General features: G+C 24.9%; 3 protein-coding genes across 3 annotated transcripts; 2 read left to right on the top strand and 1 right to left on the bottom strand.

The window, feature by feature from the left end:
• Nucleotides 1-3,850: 3,850 nt before the first annotated feature.
• On the top strand, nucleotides 3,851-4,423 carry MKS88_005593 (raf kinase inhibitor; the record flags this gene model as incomplete). Its single annotated transcript, XM_067218870.1, has 1 exon — nucleotides 3,851-4,423. The coding sequence occupies one exon, from the start codon at nucleotides 3,851-3,853 to the stop codon at nucleotides 4,421-4,423; it is 573 nt and encodes a 190-aa protein (XP_067070803.1).
• Nucleotides 4,424-6,677: 2,254 nt separating this feature from the next.
• On the top strand, nucleotides 6,678-12,881 carry MKS88_005592 (phospholipid-transporting ATPase 2; the record flags this gene model as incomplete). Its single annotated transcript, XM_067218869.1, has 4 exons — nucleotides 6,678-6,727; nucleotides 7,754-12,308; nucleotides 12,509-12,580; nucleotides 12,789-12,881. 4 exons carry the CDS (start codon nucleotides 6,678-6,680, stop codon nucleotides 12,879-12,881), a joined length of 4,770 nt encoding a protein of 1,589 aa, XP_067070802.1.
• A 1,205-nt stretch (nucleotides 12,882-14,086) lies between these two features.
• MKS88_005591 (clathrin heavy chain) lies at nucleotides 14,087-19,921 on the bottom strand (the record flags this gene model as incomplete). The annotated part of the gene is made up of 1 exon (XM_067218868.1): nucleotides 14,087-19,921. One exon carries the CDS (start codon nucleotides 19,919-19,921, stop codon nucleotides 14,087-14,089), a length of 5,835 nt encoding a protein of 1,944 aa, XP_067070801.1.

The raw sequence follows: 19,921 nt of genomic DNA, 5'->3' as shown, positions 1-19,921 counted from the left end.
TGGTGCTTAAAAAGTTGACGATTACGCTTTTTATATATGTATGTACGTATGTATGTTTGCGCTTCTCCGTACCTATGTTTTTATGACTACAAAAATGTACTATTTTTTGTTTTCCTTTTTCTTTAAACAGTAAATCTTCTTTATAAGAGATAATATGGCAAAATAATTAATAAATAAAAGTATTATACAAGAAAAGGTTTAAAATGGTCTATCTAATAATATGTTTAAATTAAAATATGGCACTGCCTCTTCACAAAATGGGACATGCAGGCTGAGATATTAATTCTAAATAGTTTCAGACATAATGATCCAAAGTATGGAAAATTAAATAAAGCTAGTTTCACTCTAAGTTTATAGGAGAATATGGAAATATTAAACTAATAGCTATGATTAGGAGATATACGCACCTATATATATATATATATACATATATATTGATTTATATACGCATACGCTCATTCGTTTAAGATGAGATGTTCATGTATAAAATTCTTCCCTTAATTCTTCAGGAAAAACAAATATTCATTTCACACACTAATCAGTTAATATTTTACTTTTCAAGGATCCCGTACTTTTATATGAACAAATAATTTAACTTTCTAAAAAATTATAAAAATGAAATAATATGCTTATGCGTCATAATGACATTTGTCCATATAAATTGAAAACGTAAGAAGTGTAAGGACCCTTACGCATTTGTGCATATACTTGGAAGCATATACCACTAAATTATGTGTAATATATATACAGCGTCATACATACATATACATATTTTTACGTGGGATAAAAAAAAAAAAAAAAAAAAAAAAAATGAATATAATTAATATAATTAATATAAGTTATAACAAAATTTCGTACTGTTCCATATGCTTCTCCTTTTCAACATATAAATGTAAATATATAAAGCACAAAAATGTTTAAAGTGAGAAATGCTGCATGATCACTTTTTTGCAAACAATTGAAAACACTTTATTTTCACATTCCTCTTAATTTTTTTAATTTTCATAAAATTATGTATGTGATTTTCTTAATAATTTTTTTTTTTTTTTTCTTTTGTATCGTATAATTTTTGTGAACTTTCGGGGATTGTATATGATTTGAATAAAAACATTCTTACTACTGTTTTAAACAATAGAATATTTTCATAATTTAAAAAGGAAAGGTTCCTCTGAAAGTTTCCTTTTTACGTAAAGTTCATGAAATATATGAAACAATTAAAAATAATAAATTCTAAAAAAATTAAATCACATATTTCTTGCAAACAAATAGATATTAACCAAAAATTGCAATTCCTATATCATATTTAAGACGTTTTTATTTTGACCTATATTTTTAAGTTGGTCTTTCGTACATACATATATATATAACATACATATGCATAAATATGCAAACATACATATATGTATATATTCCTCCTGTTACCATGTCCTAGGTTTGCACTCAACAGTTGTTGCAAATTATTTATATATGTAATTGTAACCTTCGTGAAACATCTTCAAATATATGTATTTACCTTGTATTACAACTTAGATATTTAAAAACTTTTTTTTTTCCTTTTTTTTCTTTTTTTTCCATTTCTTTTTTCCATCATTATGTTTTTAAAAGTAGGTTTTTTAAAAATACATCAACTTGAAAATTTGCATTCACACAATAAAATTATTACTAGGTGTAATAACAAAGAGAAAAAAAAATTAAAGAGTTGTTTTATATAAAATTTACCAAGAAGAACATCATCCATAAATGTAATAAAGAAATTCGTGATGCTGGAAACAATATCACTATTAATTATAATTAGAAAACTCCTAGAAAAAATAAAATGAAGAAAAAAACGAAAATTACAAAACAAACAATAAATATAAATAAAATTTGTATTACATATAAGCGCACATTTAAACAAGTATCATTTTCCTCCATGGACGGTTTTTTGACTAAGGCTTCTAAATCATCATACATTTTTGCCGATGCGACATATATATTGCTGTTAATCCTTTCGAATTTTTTATTTGTGTAGTCTGTAATTCACTGCTACTGTTATTGGTGGTGTTGCTTCTGCAGTTGCTACTTCTGTTGCTGCTTCTATAACTCTGATTATCGATATTGTAGTTTCTTTCTTTTTTTTTTTTTTTTTGATTCTCTAAAGTATACTCAAAACACATACAACTTCATAAATCTTAACAAAATTTGCACTCATATATAAGTTATTCAATTATGTGTAACGGATAAATCTAAAGTTATGTAATTAACTTTCGTACGTTTGTTATCTTTATATATTTTGCATAGTGAAAAATATATAAAATCATTTTTTGTTTTTGTAAACTACCACAAAATAAAAGGTTTTTATATAAGAAAGAAATCATATGTAAACTTGTAGAATTCACTAAATATAGATCTGTTTGTATAAAAAAAAAAAAAATAAATAAATAATACGTTGTGCATTTCTTTTTGACTGTATTTAATATATAGAACTTAAAAAAAATATGTAAGGGAAACCTTTTTTTTTTTTTTAATTTTTATATTTTAAATAAATATAAATAATTAGTGTATATATATATAATGAATGTGAAGCCACGACAATTTTTTCACATAACAATTATAAGGAAACTGTATAACAGGAAATAGAAAAAAATGATTGAAGAACTATTCTAAATACATTCATAAATAAATATATGAATATATAAATATATGAATATGTATATATATATTACAACTTTTAAAATGAGCCATATTTTTGTGAGGTATAACTGTACTAGTTTAATATAAATATATCATACAAAAGAAGCAATTTTTTCTCAAACGGAAAGAGTTATATATACACATGCACATTTACTTGTAAATATGTGTGGATATATCACTACATTTCCACTATATATAAATACATGTTTATATGTATGGGCATATATACAATCGGAATATGATATTTTTAATATAAGGAAAATGTTATGTTCGTAAAAAAAACTGTCAAAGTATATATAGAGAGTTGCTAAATAAAAAATTAACACTTAAAAAAAAAAATTATTATTATGTAGAGCGCATGCAAATGTAAATTTAAAAAAATGCTTTAGTCGTATGTTGAGCTTATTACAAAATTAAGAATAAAACATCTTATTGAACAGATTAAGACAAAATGAAAAATTAAATAAATGTAATATATTAAACATCAAATAAAAGATGCCAATAAAAAATTCAATTTTTAATACACATTATAATTTGAATATTAAAGATATATAGGGCTCAATTTAAAGATATATATATATATATATATATGCGTATATTTTCTCGTGGTACATGTTATACATGGCATTCTCGTCCTTTTTTACTTTTCTTTCATATAAATTACATTTATTTTAGTGCTATAAGAAAGAAAAAAAACTATAATATGCACACACATGGGTGCGTTTTTTTTTTTTTTTATATAACATGTCTGAAATGCAACAACTGCTTTTTAAAAAGGGCGTGGTAAAAAAAAAAAAAAAAAAAAAAAAAAAATTATTGTCTACCTTCTCCCAAATTTTTTAATATAGAAAATATTAAGTAATGATGTATACAGATAACAGTAGTATTAAAATTTTACGATCTAGAAGCAACACACATGCATTTTATGAGTAAATATATGTATAATTATATATCGTCAGTTTTATTACAATTGTTCTGTTATAAACGTTTTTGCAAAGATACTAAAAAATTATCTGAAGGTGAATGTATATATACAAAATTTGATAACAAATTAATATATAGCTATAAACCCAGAATTATACAAATAATTTTTTAACGAGCAAAAAATATACATTCTAACGTATTTATATATATGATCATATATATATATATGTGTGTGTATGCATATTAAACAGGGATGGCAATACCAACCATAGAGGAACTAAAAAAGGAAAAAATTATACCCCACGTTTTCCCTGACGAAAACATTAATTTAAGCATAGAAGTATTTATAAGTTTTAAGGCAGGAAAAGAGGTAAACCATGGAAATATATTAGATTTATGCGGCACGGGAAGTACACCAAGGAACATAAAATTTTCAGAGCTCCCTCCCGATGGTTACTGTTTTGTTTTGTTCATGGTTGACTCAGATTATCCCTCAAGGAAACGACCAGATGGAAAGGAATATGTTCATTGGGTTGTATCAGGTATCAAATCAAATGAGTTAATAAAAGGTACAGAAAAAAATTGTATTACCTTACTACCATATGTGGGACCATCAATAAAAAAGGGTACAGGATTACATAGAATTAGTTTTATCATTTCTTTAATAAAAGAAGAAGATAAAGATAATATTATTGGTGTTCCTATTTATAGAGGGGAAAATTATATAACTAGAGTAAAATTTAACAATTATCATTCTGCTTATAATATTATACAAATAAATAATATGAAAATTGTGGGTTATAATTGGTGCCAAATAGAGGCATGAAACTCTTTTTGCCTCCTGCTTTTCGAATTTGCGTTTAGCATTTTGTATTTTGCTCTTTTTTTTTCTATTTAACATATATGTAGCTAATTAATACTTCATTTGTATGTTCATCATGAAAGTTTGCTATTTATTCGCGTTTTGACCAAGCTTTACAATAATACACCATTTGCACATATATACTTTTAAATATATTTTCCATTCTTACTATTATAATACATCTGTAAATGTATATTAACCATTATATATACTATTGCACATGTTACATGCAATCCTTAAAATTTTATTCTAATGCAGGAACAGCAATTTATCATGTTCTGCGGGCACGTGCATACATACAAACACACAAACATGCATACATATATATTCATACTGCTTTACTTATAATAATAACCGTTAAACCGTGGATTTATTTTAACTCCGATAAGTAGAAATGTCTCATTTAAGACAGAACGCATAAATGCGTTCAATGATGAAAATACAAAATATAAATAATAAAATCATATATATAAATAAATATATATAAACTGAGAGAGTGAGAGAGAGACTCTGTTGCTACTTTTATAATCCACATCGAATAACGAAACAGGATTCGTTTTAATATTTAACAAATTGCAGACACGAATATGCATAACACAAGTATACATACAAAATGATTATTCTGAAAAGATAAGAGAAATATTTGTTTTTAAATTGTGTGTACGATGGTTACGCATAACTTTGGCTATTCACATTATAAAAAAAAAAGAAACATCATTTTTTTTTTTTTTTTCATATTTCATTATGGTTGAAGCGTTTAAAATATTGCTCGCATATATATATTATTTGTACTTTTGTGGATATTAAAATAGAAACAAAATTTCTATATGAATATATGTTAATATATTTTTATTATACAGTTACATGTGAAAGGGCATAAAAGAAAAGAAGTCAATAAAAAGAACCCAGCGATTTCTGAAATAGTTATTTAAAAACAAATTAAAAAGGTATTCCTAATATTCGCATTAATAAGGAAAGTGCTAAATGGACCGGTAATAATATCAGTGTGCCATATATATATATATATATATATATAAGTAAACAAAAGCACATATAATAATACATATGTAAATATATATATGAAATATAGCTATATGGGATGTTTCTCTTTTTTAATATGACTTTTCATCAATACAAGTAAATAAATCAGTCCATATTTGACACGAATTATTCATAAATTAAGTTAATTAAACTCAAAAAAAAAAGGGTAAAAAAATATAATTTGTGGTAAATTTTTTGGGTAAATAATTGGTTTTTGGAAAATTTCCTTATTTTAAAAATTTTATATTTTGTTCATTAATAAATTAAAAAATATATTTCATCACTAAATAGTAGAGAATTTTAAAATATTTTAAGCTATCAAATAGTTTTTGTTTATGTTATACATAAAAATGTCTTATATGATGAACATGTTTTTATTTATAAATGTATATATATATATATATATATAAACTAAGATAGTATATAATTTGTATAAAGCCCTTTTAACAATTTTACATTTGTTATATATAAAACTGCTCGAAAAAAAAAAAATTGATATTTCAAATTTCTAAAATGCTAATTGTCTAACATTAATCATAATAGTTAAAGTAAATTTTTCATAAATATAATTTATTTTTCTTTCTAAATATTTGCATTGTCAAAAAATAAATTATTTTCAATTTAAGTTACACATATATTTTTTTTTTTTTTGTGTAAATATATATGCATATATACATAATAATGTACATATATATATTATAATGTACAAATATACATATATATATATATATATATATAACTGTAAACAAATTTTCATAGAATATTTTTTATTACCAATTTTGAATTATGATTAATTTTGATGATTTTTTTTTTTTTATTGTGTATTAATGTGTATTGTGTATTATTTTGTGCTATTTTGTTATTATGTGTTATTTTGTATTATTTTTGATAATTTTTAATAAATTTTAATAATTTATGTTAATTTTTGATACTTTCTGATTATATATAGTTTTACTAATTTTTCATATTTTGTATTAAATTGAAACACTAAATTTAATTCATATTTTTCATCCTTTTAGCAAAATTATGCTATTTTTTTGAAATCTAGAACTAAAATATTAGAAATTTAAAAGAAAAAAAAAAAAAAAAACAATGCGTTGCACTTTCATTTATATATAAAATATATACAAAATTTGCATAACTTAATTATCAAGAAAAACAGAAATAAGAAGTAATAATGTCCTTACTTTATAGGAAAACTCTGAATTTTATAAGAGGAAATTATGAGTAAGATAAATAATAATTACAGAATAATTACATTTTTAATTGTAAAACATTTTTCATAGTATAACGAGAGAAAACATATTAAGACAGTGACCAATTAATTATATGAATTAGTTTAAATATATACATAAATATATTATAAATTCCATTTCTTTGTCATTTTTTTCCTAAATTAGTTATTCTTACATTAAGTAAAAAATTGATATAATATATTAAGTGAAATGTTTTTATACTTAAAAAAAAAAGTGCATATATATATATATATATTTAAATTCATATACATATGTGTGTTCATTTATAAGTATCCACCTTTTCTTTTCGCAAAATTTGGCTTTGTAAATAACGTACGAAGAAAAAATATTATGCGGAAATAACATAACAAATATAAACAAAAAGAAAAAGTAGTTATATTTGTGTTACTAGATAAATGAGTAAATAGAAGTTGAAAATTGTAATAAAAGATGACGAAAGATGGCTAAACACATACAACATCTTTAATAATTAGCCATATGTATAAAAATAAGCCATTTTATTAAATACATATAGAATGAATAAATGATAACAGAAAATGTAGAAGCATGTTGATACAAGAACTATAATCAACATCTTTATTCTTTAATATTTTGTGTTGCATGAAGCATGATTAATAGTTATATATATATATATATATATATATTATATATATATATATATATATGTACATATTTGTACATACATGAACTTGTGTGTTTTTATTGCTTTACGCTTTTTCTCTTTACTGAATACTTTTGTTGCCTTTTGTATGACGTTTTTTTTTTTTTAATTATTTTATGATTTATATATTTAAGTATTTTTCCACCAATATAAATATATATCTACGTCCGGATTAGGCGTACACACGATTATTTAATATTACTTAATATTAGTTCATATGAGTTAAAATTATTTAATATTATATAAATATGCGAAATGTTATCTATTTCTTCTATCCCTTAACTTGTTTCATTGTCTAATTATTATCATTTTTTTTTTTTCCCCATCATTTTGTAGTGATGCCAATGGAATTAGAATAAACATAAACAGCGCAAACAAAAAAAGTTATAATAACTCAGTGATTACGTCAAAATATACAATTTTTAATTTTCTCTTTCTAAATGCATATGAGCAATTTCATAAGATATCAAATGTGTACTTCTTTATTATTGGTATTCTACAACTAGTTCCACAGTTCACGGCAACTAATAGATTACCTACCATTTTATTTCCCTTGTCGATTGTTTTAATTTGTAATGCTTTTAAAGATGCATATGAAGATTGGAATAGACACAAAACTGATAAGATCGAAAACAATCGGATGTGTTATGTTGTGTTAGATGAAGCCAAAATTGAACAAGTTAATGACAGTAGTGGTAAAAATATTTTTAGAAAAATAAAAAATTTTTTTTTTAGAAAACCCAAAGTAGCTAGTGCTGAAAATTTTTTTGATTATGATGACAATTTTGTTGATGAAATAACGGATGTATGTGTATTTATGAACAATTTTGAAGATTCTTTGGAGCATATAGATGGTACTACTAAGAAGAGATGGAAAGATATAAATTCAGGTGATATTATTTTATGTAAAAGGTCTGAATTTTTTTGTGCCGATATATTATTACTAAGTACTAGTGACAAGAATGGAATAGCTTTTGTAGAGACAGCAAGTTTAGATGGAGAAACAAATCTAAAAGTAAAGGAAGCTAATAGCTTTATATTTAATATATTAAGTTCTAATAGAAGTCAAGCAATTGAAAAAGTGAAAGAGTTAAAAGGTTTTATAATAAGCGAAAAACCAAATAAAGATTTAACAACTATGTATGGTACCATATTTTTTGAAAAAGATAAACAAACAGATACATCATCAAATAATGATTTAGCAGAATTACTAAGACAAACAACAGAACAAATAGAATATCGTAAAAGGAGATTATCAAGTGCAGATTTAAGTAAAAAAAGTAGCAACAAAGGTAACAGGATTGATGATTGGGGTGATGAACTCAGTATTGATAAGGAAGATAAATATATAAGAATACCTTTTGATGAGAAACATTTTGTATTAAGAGGTTGTAAATTGAAAAATACAGATTGGATAATTGGCATAGTTATATATATAGGTAAAGAAACGAAAATACAAATGAATTCTAGTAAACCAATTATAAAAACAAGTAAACTAGAAATATTAACAAATAAAATGACAGTCATAATTTGGCTTATTCAAATGATTATTTGTTTAATATCTGCATATTACAATGCTTTAATTGTTAGTTCATCAAAAAAAAGTAAGTACAAATATTTACCTTTTACTTTAGAAGAATCCAAAAAACCATTCATAGTTGGTACCATTTCTTTTTTCTCGTGGGTTGTTATAACTGCAAATTTTATTCCTATATGTTTAATTGTTACTATGAGTTTTGTTAAGGTTATTCAAGCGTATTTCATATCATGTGACACTAATATGTTTCATAAAATTCAGGCAGATCCCCCTACGTTTTCAGAGCAGAAAGATGTTGCAAATATGAACGCTGGAGATTCGTTTGAGTTGGACATCAAAGATAATAATAATAATAATAATAATAGCAGCAACTGTAATAATAGCAGCAACTGTAATAATAGCAGCAACTGTAATAATAGCAGCAACTGTAATAACAATAGCAACTGTAATAACAATAGCAACTGTAATAACAATAGCAGTAGTAATAATAATAGTAATAATAACAGACAAACTAACAGCAATATGAACAGCAGCATTAACAAACTACCTTCTGAGGTATCGAACATTTCCCGTGATAAGTTGGAAGAACATAAAAAAGGCGGAAATAATTTTCCATCGAACACGAATAAGGAAACTTCGAGTAATACTGGCACAAATATCACAAAAAGGCAGTTATCAAGAGTTATGACATTTAAAGATTATAAGGAAAAAAATTGCATTTATTTTAATGCGGTGCCAAGAACATCAAGTTTAATTGAAGAATTGGGTCAAATAGAATATATTTTTTCTGATAAAACAGGAACATTAACATGTAATATAATGGAATTTAGAAAATGTGCAGTTAATGGTATATCATACGGAAATGGATTAACAGAAATAAAAAGAAATATTATGAAAAAAAAAAATATGGAGATTCCAGATGAACCTGTTGCAACATCGAATATAAAAACCCCCAATGTAAACATAGTAGATGAGGATTTAGAAAATCATCTGAAGGATGTAAATCATTTTAATCATGCATCTTTAATTAGTTTTTTTCTTCATTTAGCTATTAATCATGCAGTTATATGCGATAATAACAGTGATATGGTTAGTACCTATTCTTCCAGTAGCCCAGATGAAGAAGCATTAGTATATGCAGCTAAGCATTTTGGAATTACTTTCTTATGTAGAAAGGATGGAAAATATAGAATAAATATTTTTGGAAAAGTATATGAGATTGAGACACTAGCATCTATTGAATTTACAAGTAAAAGAAAAATGAGTAGTGTTATTTGTAGAATACCAGTTATTAACAGTTCTTCTAATGATGATTTTACAAAAGAAGCTAAGAACAAAGCGCGTAACTTCGATAAGATAGATGGAAGTGAAAAAGAAAATTATTATAAGGAAGAACAGAATAAAAATGAAAATATGGAAAATGCCTCGAATGATAGAAGTTCGTTAGGAAAAAAGGAGCTAATTTTGTCCTCCAAGTGGAGAGAAGATATTACAGATGTTCAAATCGGTAACAATAGCATAAACAACAACGGAAAGAATAGTAGTAATAATAATAATAATAATAATAATAATAGCAATGTCAATATAAACAGCAGTGGTAATGACAGATGTAAAGATAAGGACAATAAAGAGGTATTCAGCTGCAAGAACTGTAAGAAATCAAAGATAATGCTATTTTGTAAGGGAGCTGGAAGTGTTATATTAAAAAAATTAGCAAACAAGACGGATGTAGATGAAATGACTATTGAACATATGGAAACATATGCTGACGAAGGATTAAGAACGTTATGTATAGCACAAAGAGAATTAAGTGAAGAAACCTTTGCAGAGTGGTATAAATTATATAAAGAAGCAATGGTAAGTGTAAAAGATAGAGATGAAAATTTAGAAAATGTAGCTGATCATATTGAAAATAACCTAATATTGCAGGGAGTTACAGGTATAGAAGATAAATTACAAGAGGGGGTTAGTTCAACTATTGAAGATTTGAGATTAGCTGGAATTCATATATGGATGTTAACAGGTGATAAAATTGAAACAGCAATGAATATTGGAATTGCTGCAAATGTGATAGATAATTACTCAGATCAATTTATATACACAGAAGACTTAATTACTTGTGAAGATGAATTAATGGAAAAATTAGATGAGGATATTTTAAATATAGAAAAAACATTAAACATACCCCATTATGATTTTACCAATAAAATAAATGAAAAAAAAAAAGGGTTCTTTAAAAGTTGTTTTTCCTTTAAAGAAGAAAATACTTTATCATTAAGTCCAGATGAATATAAGATGTTAATAAGCACATATAATCATGTGTTAGTTGTTGATGGTACGGTATTAGATATATTATTAAGTGAAAAATTTGAAAGAAAGTTTTTTTATCTAGCTGATAAGTGTTCTTCTGTTATATGTGCTAGAGTTAGTCCGTATCAAAAAGGAGCTATCGTATCTTCGGCAAATAGATTATTAAATAAAATTACATTAGCAATAGGGGATGGAGCAAACGATCGTAATATGATTAATAGGGCAAATATAGGAATAGGCATTAGAGGACAAGAAGGAGTTCAAGCATTCAATTCTTCTGATTATGGTATAAGTCAATTTCGTTTTTTAAAAAATTTATTATTAGTACATGGTAGATTGTCATACAGGAGAATAAGTAAATTGGTGGTTTATATGTTTTATAAAAATATTGTTTTAGTGTTTCCATTGTTTATTTTTGGTTCTCTGTCTTTATATTCAGGTCAAAAAATTTACTATGAATTTTTACTGCATTTACATAATATAATTTTTACTTCTGTACCCGTCATAATACATGCAATATTAGACAAGGATGTTAGTTTAAATACAGCATTGGTGACACCAAGTTTGTATAAATTAGGTATATATCATTATTATTTTAATATAAGTACTTTTGTTTCTTGGGTTATTAATAGCCTTTTTCATGGATTAGTTGTTTTTATGATTCCTTTGTATTTTTTATCCTACTATAATATCCCAAATTCCGATGGCACACCTTATGATATGTGGACAGTTGGCTGTGTGACATATTTCTTAACAGTTTTAGTTGTCAATTTAAAAATTTTGCTAGAAACATATTATTTAAATGTACTTCAAATTACTGCAGTTTTTATGAGTATATTTGCATTTATTATTTTGTCAGTTGCTTGTTCCTTCATGTGCTTCGGAAGCAATCATTTCTTAGGAACTGCCATAATATTAGCCCAATCACTCCGTTTTTGGCTAGTTGTTTTGTTAGGTCTATTTACAGCTTTATCAAGAGATTACATATACAAAGTTATCAAAAGAAATTTCAACCCGGAGGTTTATCATATCCTCGTTGACCAAGTAAAAACGAAAAAAATAAAAAAATAAAAAGCGAGATAAAATAAAATATGTTAAAATGATAAAACTAGAAAATAATAATAAGGTTTTTTTTTTTTTTTTTTTTAAATTTTCATCCATTTGTCAAACTAAGAAAATAAGATATACACGAATTAATTTTTATTTTATTATGATTATTTTTTTTTTTTTTTTGCTACTTACAGGAAGATGAAAAAAAAGGACCTAATATTATTGAGCAAATTAGTGATGACAATAATCAAATAGAGGAAAAAATTGTAGCAATTTAAAGAAACAAAAAAATATATGTATTTTTTAACATTTTCATATTGCATTTCTTAAGAACATAATGCATATTATTTCTTTTCCCAAAAGTTTAGTATCCTTTATATATATATATATATATATTAACATGTATTATTTGTTGTTATTTGTTATTTGTTATTATTTTTTATTTTATTATTTTTTTTTTTATTGCACTTACAGGTCATTGAAAAATCCAAATCACTGGGATATGCATTCAGTGAAGCAGACCCGGCATGCATAAAGTTGATTAGAAAGCATGATAAAATGCTTTAAACAGAAGCGTTGTCTACCATTTCCTCCGACGTTTCCATTGAGACTTCATCAGTCATTTCTCCGTTCTTTTGCATGTGTTGAACTAGATTGTATTTTAATTAAAAATTATTTTTTTATATATTTTGTCGTATAAATATAGGTACACACGTATACCTGAAGGTATATACATATGTAATATATATGTGTTCGCATATATATTTTTGTACATACGTGGAACCAACCGCACAGAAATTATTAAATTTTATTTATTTTTATTTTTACTTTTTTTTTTTTTTTTACCCTAATATTTAAATTTGTTATTAAAAAAGAACCATATTTTTGAATAAAATTTTAATCAAGGTTTTTTTATTTTATTTTATTTTTTTTTTGCTCTCAAAATATTTAGACAATATTCCTCATATTTTAAATTTATTTTACATTTTTAAAAGTTGTCTGGAATTTTTTGGTAATAGGTGAAATGTATGTCTTAAATGTTTTAATAAAATAATTTAAAATTTTTTTTTAACAAAAGTTATATTTTGAGAAGTTTTAACAATAGTACAGAAATATAAAATATAACAGGGTAAATGGTAGCGTGCTATAACCTTGTTTAGCAATGTGGGTTACTACATTCAAGCTATATATAATGTTAACCATATACACATAATATGTACACAACAATATAAGCATTATGCACAAGTCGATATTCTCAATATGAACATTTTTTATAAAATAACTGCTTCAATATTATTCTGTATTTGCTTTTTTTTATTTTTTCCATTTTTTCCAATTTTTACTTATTTTTTTTGCGCCCTTTTTTGTCTACTTTGACATCAAATAATATATTATATGCTACAAAGGCTTGTTTAAGATAACATACGAAAAACAAATAAAAAAAATGTATATAAATTTAATATAACAATAACTTCAAAATTCATAAAAAATATAAACTTTCTACGTAGGGAAACAATGAAAAAAGAAAACACGTATATTCCAAAAATGGTAGACAGTAAAGGTATGTACACAGATACAAACGTATGTATATACATACATTTATATATATATATATATATATATATATATATATATATAATATATATATGCACACCATTTATATGTACACATACGTGTATGCGTGTCTGTAATTTTGCATTAAAAACTTTTCCTTTTTTCTTTCGCTTTTTTTCTTCTTCTGAACCCTAATTTTGTACTGTTGTCGGTTCTCCTCAAAAATGAGCGTTGTTACTAAACATGTCATACTTATCAAACTGGGAATTACTGGACATGTAGTTATTTTGTGGAGGCATAATGGATAAGTTGTTATTTAATGAATAAGTAAATTGGCTTGACATGGAGTTAACAGAATAATCATTAGGTGCTGACTTATTCATCTTCTTCTCTTTTTGCATGTCTTCAATTTGTTTTTTCATAGTATCTATTTGGTTTGTATAATCACTCACAATTTGAATAAAGTATAACATGGCTTGATCTTTAAATCCACTGGACCAAACAATTTCTAAAATATAATCTGGCTTTAATATATCATAACATACAATTAAGCATGCACATAAGGCTTCTTTATTATTAATTTCGATGAAATGGTTTATCAAATCTTCAATATATAAATTATTTTTAGACACTCTAGCTATTTCAATAGCATCCTTATACTGTTCTTCTTTTTTGGATAAGTTAATGGCTTCTTTATACTTCTTATTTTTTTTATACAATAATGCAGCAATTCTTCTCATTTCAGGTAATTTATGATTTTCTAATTTATTAATTAAATTCATTTGGTTGAAATTATCATATTCATCAATAGAATTTCCTAAACTAATGTAATCATCATTTTGTAAATAAATTTCATTTAATGTTTCATTAACAGCTGTAATATTTTGTACTTGTATGTCTTCTAAATATTTTTGTATTAATGGTAAGTTGTTCGATTTTTTTAATGTTTGAACTAACCTATTATTATCAATTTTATTTTCTAATATTTTTAATAAATTATATAAATTTAATGGATGTTCATCAATGTAAAAATCAATGACTTTATGTATAATATCACTGTTTGTTACTTTATGTATTACTTGCATAAAGGTATCAGGTGAATATGCTGTGGGTGAATGTTTAATAATTGTATCTACTGCTAAATTGTACTCATCATAAGATATATATAAATAAACAGCTTCTTTTAATAAATATTCATATTGGCATACATCAATTAATTTTCGAGTATTCATTTTATTTGCATAATTTCTTATAAATTCCATTAATTTTTCAGGCTTATATTTTGCATATAGTATTCCTAATTCTGTGTATATACCAACATGAGCTCTGTCATTACTTAACCCATTTTCTAATAAACTAATTAATTCACAAATGTATTTTTTCTTTTCATATATTTTTATAATTTCATCTAAATGATCTGCATGCATAATTAATTGCAATCCTGCAGTGTGTGCATATTTTAGCTGTTTATACTTAACACATATAAAGTTGACCTCTTTCCAAGTTTTAATGCTCTTCGCTTTTTTTGCTGCTTCTATGGCTAACGAATATTCTTTTAGCTTTAAATAACAAAACGTTAATTTCTGATTATTTGGAATATTACTATATAAAATTTTAGCAACTTCATATTCTTGTTCTTTGTATAATCTATCGCCTATTAGCTGCAAATTTGCTGAGTTAGTGCTATTAATAAACTTTGTCATTTCTGTTGTTCTCTTAAGTTTTGCATATGCATATATTAATTCAGAATCGACTAAAATATCTTTCAATGAATTATGTTCTCTAAGCGTGCTTAAATATGTTATTAAATGTTCATAAAAATTATTCTGCTTACACTTTTCTATAACTTCTTTGTACGCTTGTGGATTATTTGATTTAACAAAACTATCAATAGCATCTATAATTTTATTTAACTTTAGCTGAGCTTTTCCTAGTATGAACCACATATCTGCGTTGTTACACTTTTGTGCATATTCGATTGCTCTGTTTAAATCTCCCTCATAATTTATTGCATCTAATGTGGGATCAACATGGTCCATATCTTTATCCTTATCATTGTCGCTACCCCTATTATCATCTTCCCTTTCGTAATTTTCCTCACAATAATTACTTAACGTGTCATTATTGCTTAATTCGTTGCTTCCATATTCAATTTCATTTTTTTCCTGATAATTATTGCTATAATTTCCAAACTGCCTTGCAAACTCGGCATTTTCATTATTATATAGAGACGAATCAACAAGAGATAACACTTTTCTATTTCTACCTCTTGTATTTTTGTTACTATATAAAATATTATCCAGTAAAACAGAAATGGCAGATGTATGACAGTTAAATTTTCTATAAATAACAAAAGCCTCTTCTCTCAAATTATATTCATAAGCAACAGATGCAATTTGAGGACCTGAAAAATTATCAAGTCGATTAATATATTCCATAACTTTTTTAGAATCCGATTTAATAGCTGTTAAAATGAGCAGATTTTGTAAATTTTTATTATCACTAAAATCACTATTATGCAAAACAATTTTTTCTAATAGTTCAATTAACTCACTACTTAACTTCTTTTCAATAAATGCTTTAACAGTTACTGTAATCTCATCTGCATTGTTCGATTCAATAAGAGTCGAACCAATAACTTGATCAATAACATTCTTTCTATATTTATTTGATTCATCCAAAACAATTTTCCATAGTTCCATAGATTGTCTTGATATTAAATATTTTGCTTGTAATTTAAAGAGTCCATTTTTACTTGTTATGTTAATAAGTTCTTCATCACATTCTCCATTAGCTCTTTCATATGCGGTATATGCTAAATGTGGATCTAGATCTTCACAATATTTCCCTATCATTTTTTTATCATACAAGTTATTATTCTTTAAATAATTCTCTGGATCTTTATTTAAATCTATATATATTTTTGCTAAAGCATTATGTAATTCAATGTTTTCATAACCTTCATTAGCTCTGCTTTCAAGCCACGGTAACAATAATTTAAGTCTATTTCTTTTTTCTGCTATTTCTATTAAATTGCCAATATTTGATATATTTTTTATATTATTTAATAAATTTAAAAGAAAATCTTCTGATGCATCTAGATCTAATAAAACACCTATAACCTTGTGAGCATTATTTGGATTCACTTTTATTACATATACTTCAATATATTTTAACAAACTATTTTTATATAAATATTCTGCTAATTCTTCAATATAATTATGAATGTCACACACATATATCAAAGGGCGCGGATCTGATAATTTGCACTCTTTTAAAAAATTCTTTATTTGTTCAGGATTATATTTCGCATTTTTATCCTTACATATCCTATCTAACTCTTGAATATTATTTATCTTTACACAAGCTTCAATATATTTAAACATGACATAATGAATATCTTCAATTCTTAAAATTGACGGGTTTTCATTTTTGTATGATTCTCCAGCAGCAGATGAGAGTAAAATAGAGGAACCATCATCATTCATATTATTATTGTAGGATATATTTTCATTTCCCTTGTTTAATAAATTAGGTAAATCATTTAAAATGGAACTAACGAAATAAAATATTCCTTCATAATTTTTACATTCTTCAAACTTGTTAATTATTTTTCTGATTCCTATTTTTCTGTAATATTCAACACATATAGAAATAACAATTTCCATATTTACTTTACTTCCTTTCATAAAATCGAATAAAATATCTTGACATATAGCATCACTTAAAGTAGAAAAATAGTTTTTTATCCACTCGGTCGATATACTTCTGTTTGAGTTCATGGATCCATTACTACCAGCATTTGTGCCATCAAAGTTCTGATTGTTATTTTCATTTTTCTGAAAACACGATGATTTTGAAATCACTCTCTTTATATCATTTACATTGCTGTAATTTTCTAGGGCCCTTTGAAATAATCCCTTTTCTTCACATATATAGGCTATTTTATTTTTATCATAGTATGTAAAAATATCCATTTGAAATAACGTTTCTGCTACTTGAACATTGTTATATAAATTAAATTCAAATAACTTTGTTTGTAAATTTTTATGCTCTGGTTTATTATCCTTTAGATAATCTAATAATATAGATGTAGCTTCTTGTAACTTTTTCTTACTTAATAAATAGTCTACAATACTATTAATATCAAAGGGAATGTTATTCTCACATAGAAATTTTATGTATTGCACAGATATTTCATTATTACTACTTCTGCTTTGTTTCGTATCATTAGCACTTGTACTGCTACCATCGTTAAAAAAATCTATCCCTTCATTTTTCGATGAAGTACTTAAAGCTGCAAAAGAACTTGAATCCTTATCATTGCTAAATGGAAAATCATAATTAACAATAGAAATAAATATATTTACAAAATCAAATGATATTTGTTTAAAATTGTTTATATAGCTTGATACATTACTAAACATGTTCAGAAGACAATAGGTGGAAATTATTTTATTATGAGCTCCACATCTTAAAAAAATATTTAATGCTAAATGTAAATCTAGAACTTTAACTAAATCACCTAATTCTTCTGAACAAGTTAACTTATCATCCTTTATCCATTTCTCTAAATACTCTTTCTTTTTTTGCAAAATTACAGGTCTTACCAGTTCAATGGATTCATAGCTATTTAATTTATCATATTCTAATAAAACAGAAAAGTATAGTAGTAGTGGTGATAACTGTCCAGATGCATTTTTAAAAGATTTAAAACTGTTTAACACTTGCTGAGTTCTTAGAGGTGGTATAATTCTAATATCTATATTTTTTTTATTCATAATTAATATTGCTTCAGCAATAGAATTGGAATGATCTTCGAAAATTTTCGTATTTTTCAATAAGCATATAATTTTGGAAGCCTTCTTAAAATCCATTTCATTTATACATTTTTTATATGCTGCTATGTAGTCACATCCTGGATAACCATACTTAAGACACAGATTTTTTATTATTTTATCCTTAACTTCTATGTTGGATAATTTCAAATAGTTTATAAGATTTAAGTAATTAACTGTGATGTAATAAATTTTTCCTTTTTTGTTTACTGCATAAATTCCTTCACCATTTTTGCTATTACAGCATATGAAAATATTATCTTCACTAATTCTTTCCTTCACTATTTGGGTTAGTGTACCCTCATCAAATAGGTACACATAACTGCATTTAGTAACAACATATATAATACCTTGCAAAGTATTTAAAGTCATATAAATTGGAAAATCGTTCAAATTATCATTTATTAAATTAATTTCTTTCATAATTTTGTATGGCGTATTTCCTTCAGTCTTGCTACTGTATATATCCATTAAATGCAATCTTGATATCGTGGAATTTTTTTTTTTTTCAATAAAACAGAAGAGTGGTTTCAAATCCAAATTATCAAAAATAAATGAACCAAAACAACCTATAAACCCTTCAATTGTTTGATGCAACTTTTTTTCACATGAATAGAGTTGCATATACCCGTCAATACTTTTCCCTTGATCCTGAGTAGATATACCACATAGTATACACCATTTCATTTCTTTATCTGTTGCATAATACAATATTTGTGAATTGTTATCAATAAATACTTGTGCTTTTTCAAAAATTTTTGTTAAGAAATTATTATCTTTATTTTTTCTCGTATTATATATATCGATGTTCCAATGATAAATATTTCTTTCACATACAATTGCAATTGTATCATTATTTATCCATTTCCAGTAATTCATGTACTCATTTAAATTTAACGAGCATATTTTTTCTTTCGTTTCAATGTTAAAAACTTGCAAAAATATAGTATTTACATTTTTTATTGTACCCCTTAATGCTAATATTGGTTCATTAGGATGGATAATGACACTTTCAGCTTTCATATATTTACGAGTGCTGACCTTATTATGTAAATTTATGACTGCTACTTGAATGTTATCATTTACATTTTCCTTAACGCATATATATTTATCTCCCTCAATAGATACATTGCCTAGGCGAAAGGATTCATTTTGAATATCGTATGAGCTTAAATTGTCAGCAAGCGCCACAGATAAGGGATTACTTTGATTCAT

This window comes from Plasmodium brasilianum, chromosome 14 (assembly GCF_023973825.1).
Source record: "Plasmodium brasilianum strain Bolivian I chromosome 14, whole genome shotgun sequence".
NCBI lineage: Eukaryota > Apicomplexa > Aconoidasida > Haemosporida > Plasmodiidae > Plasmodium > Plasmodium brasilianum.
This window is presented reverse-complemented; position numbering and strand designations above follow the sequence as displayed.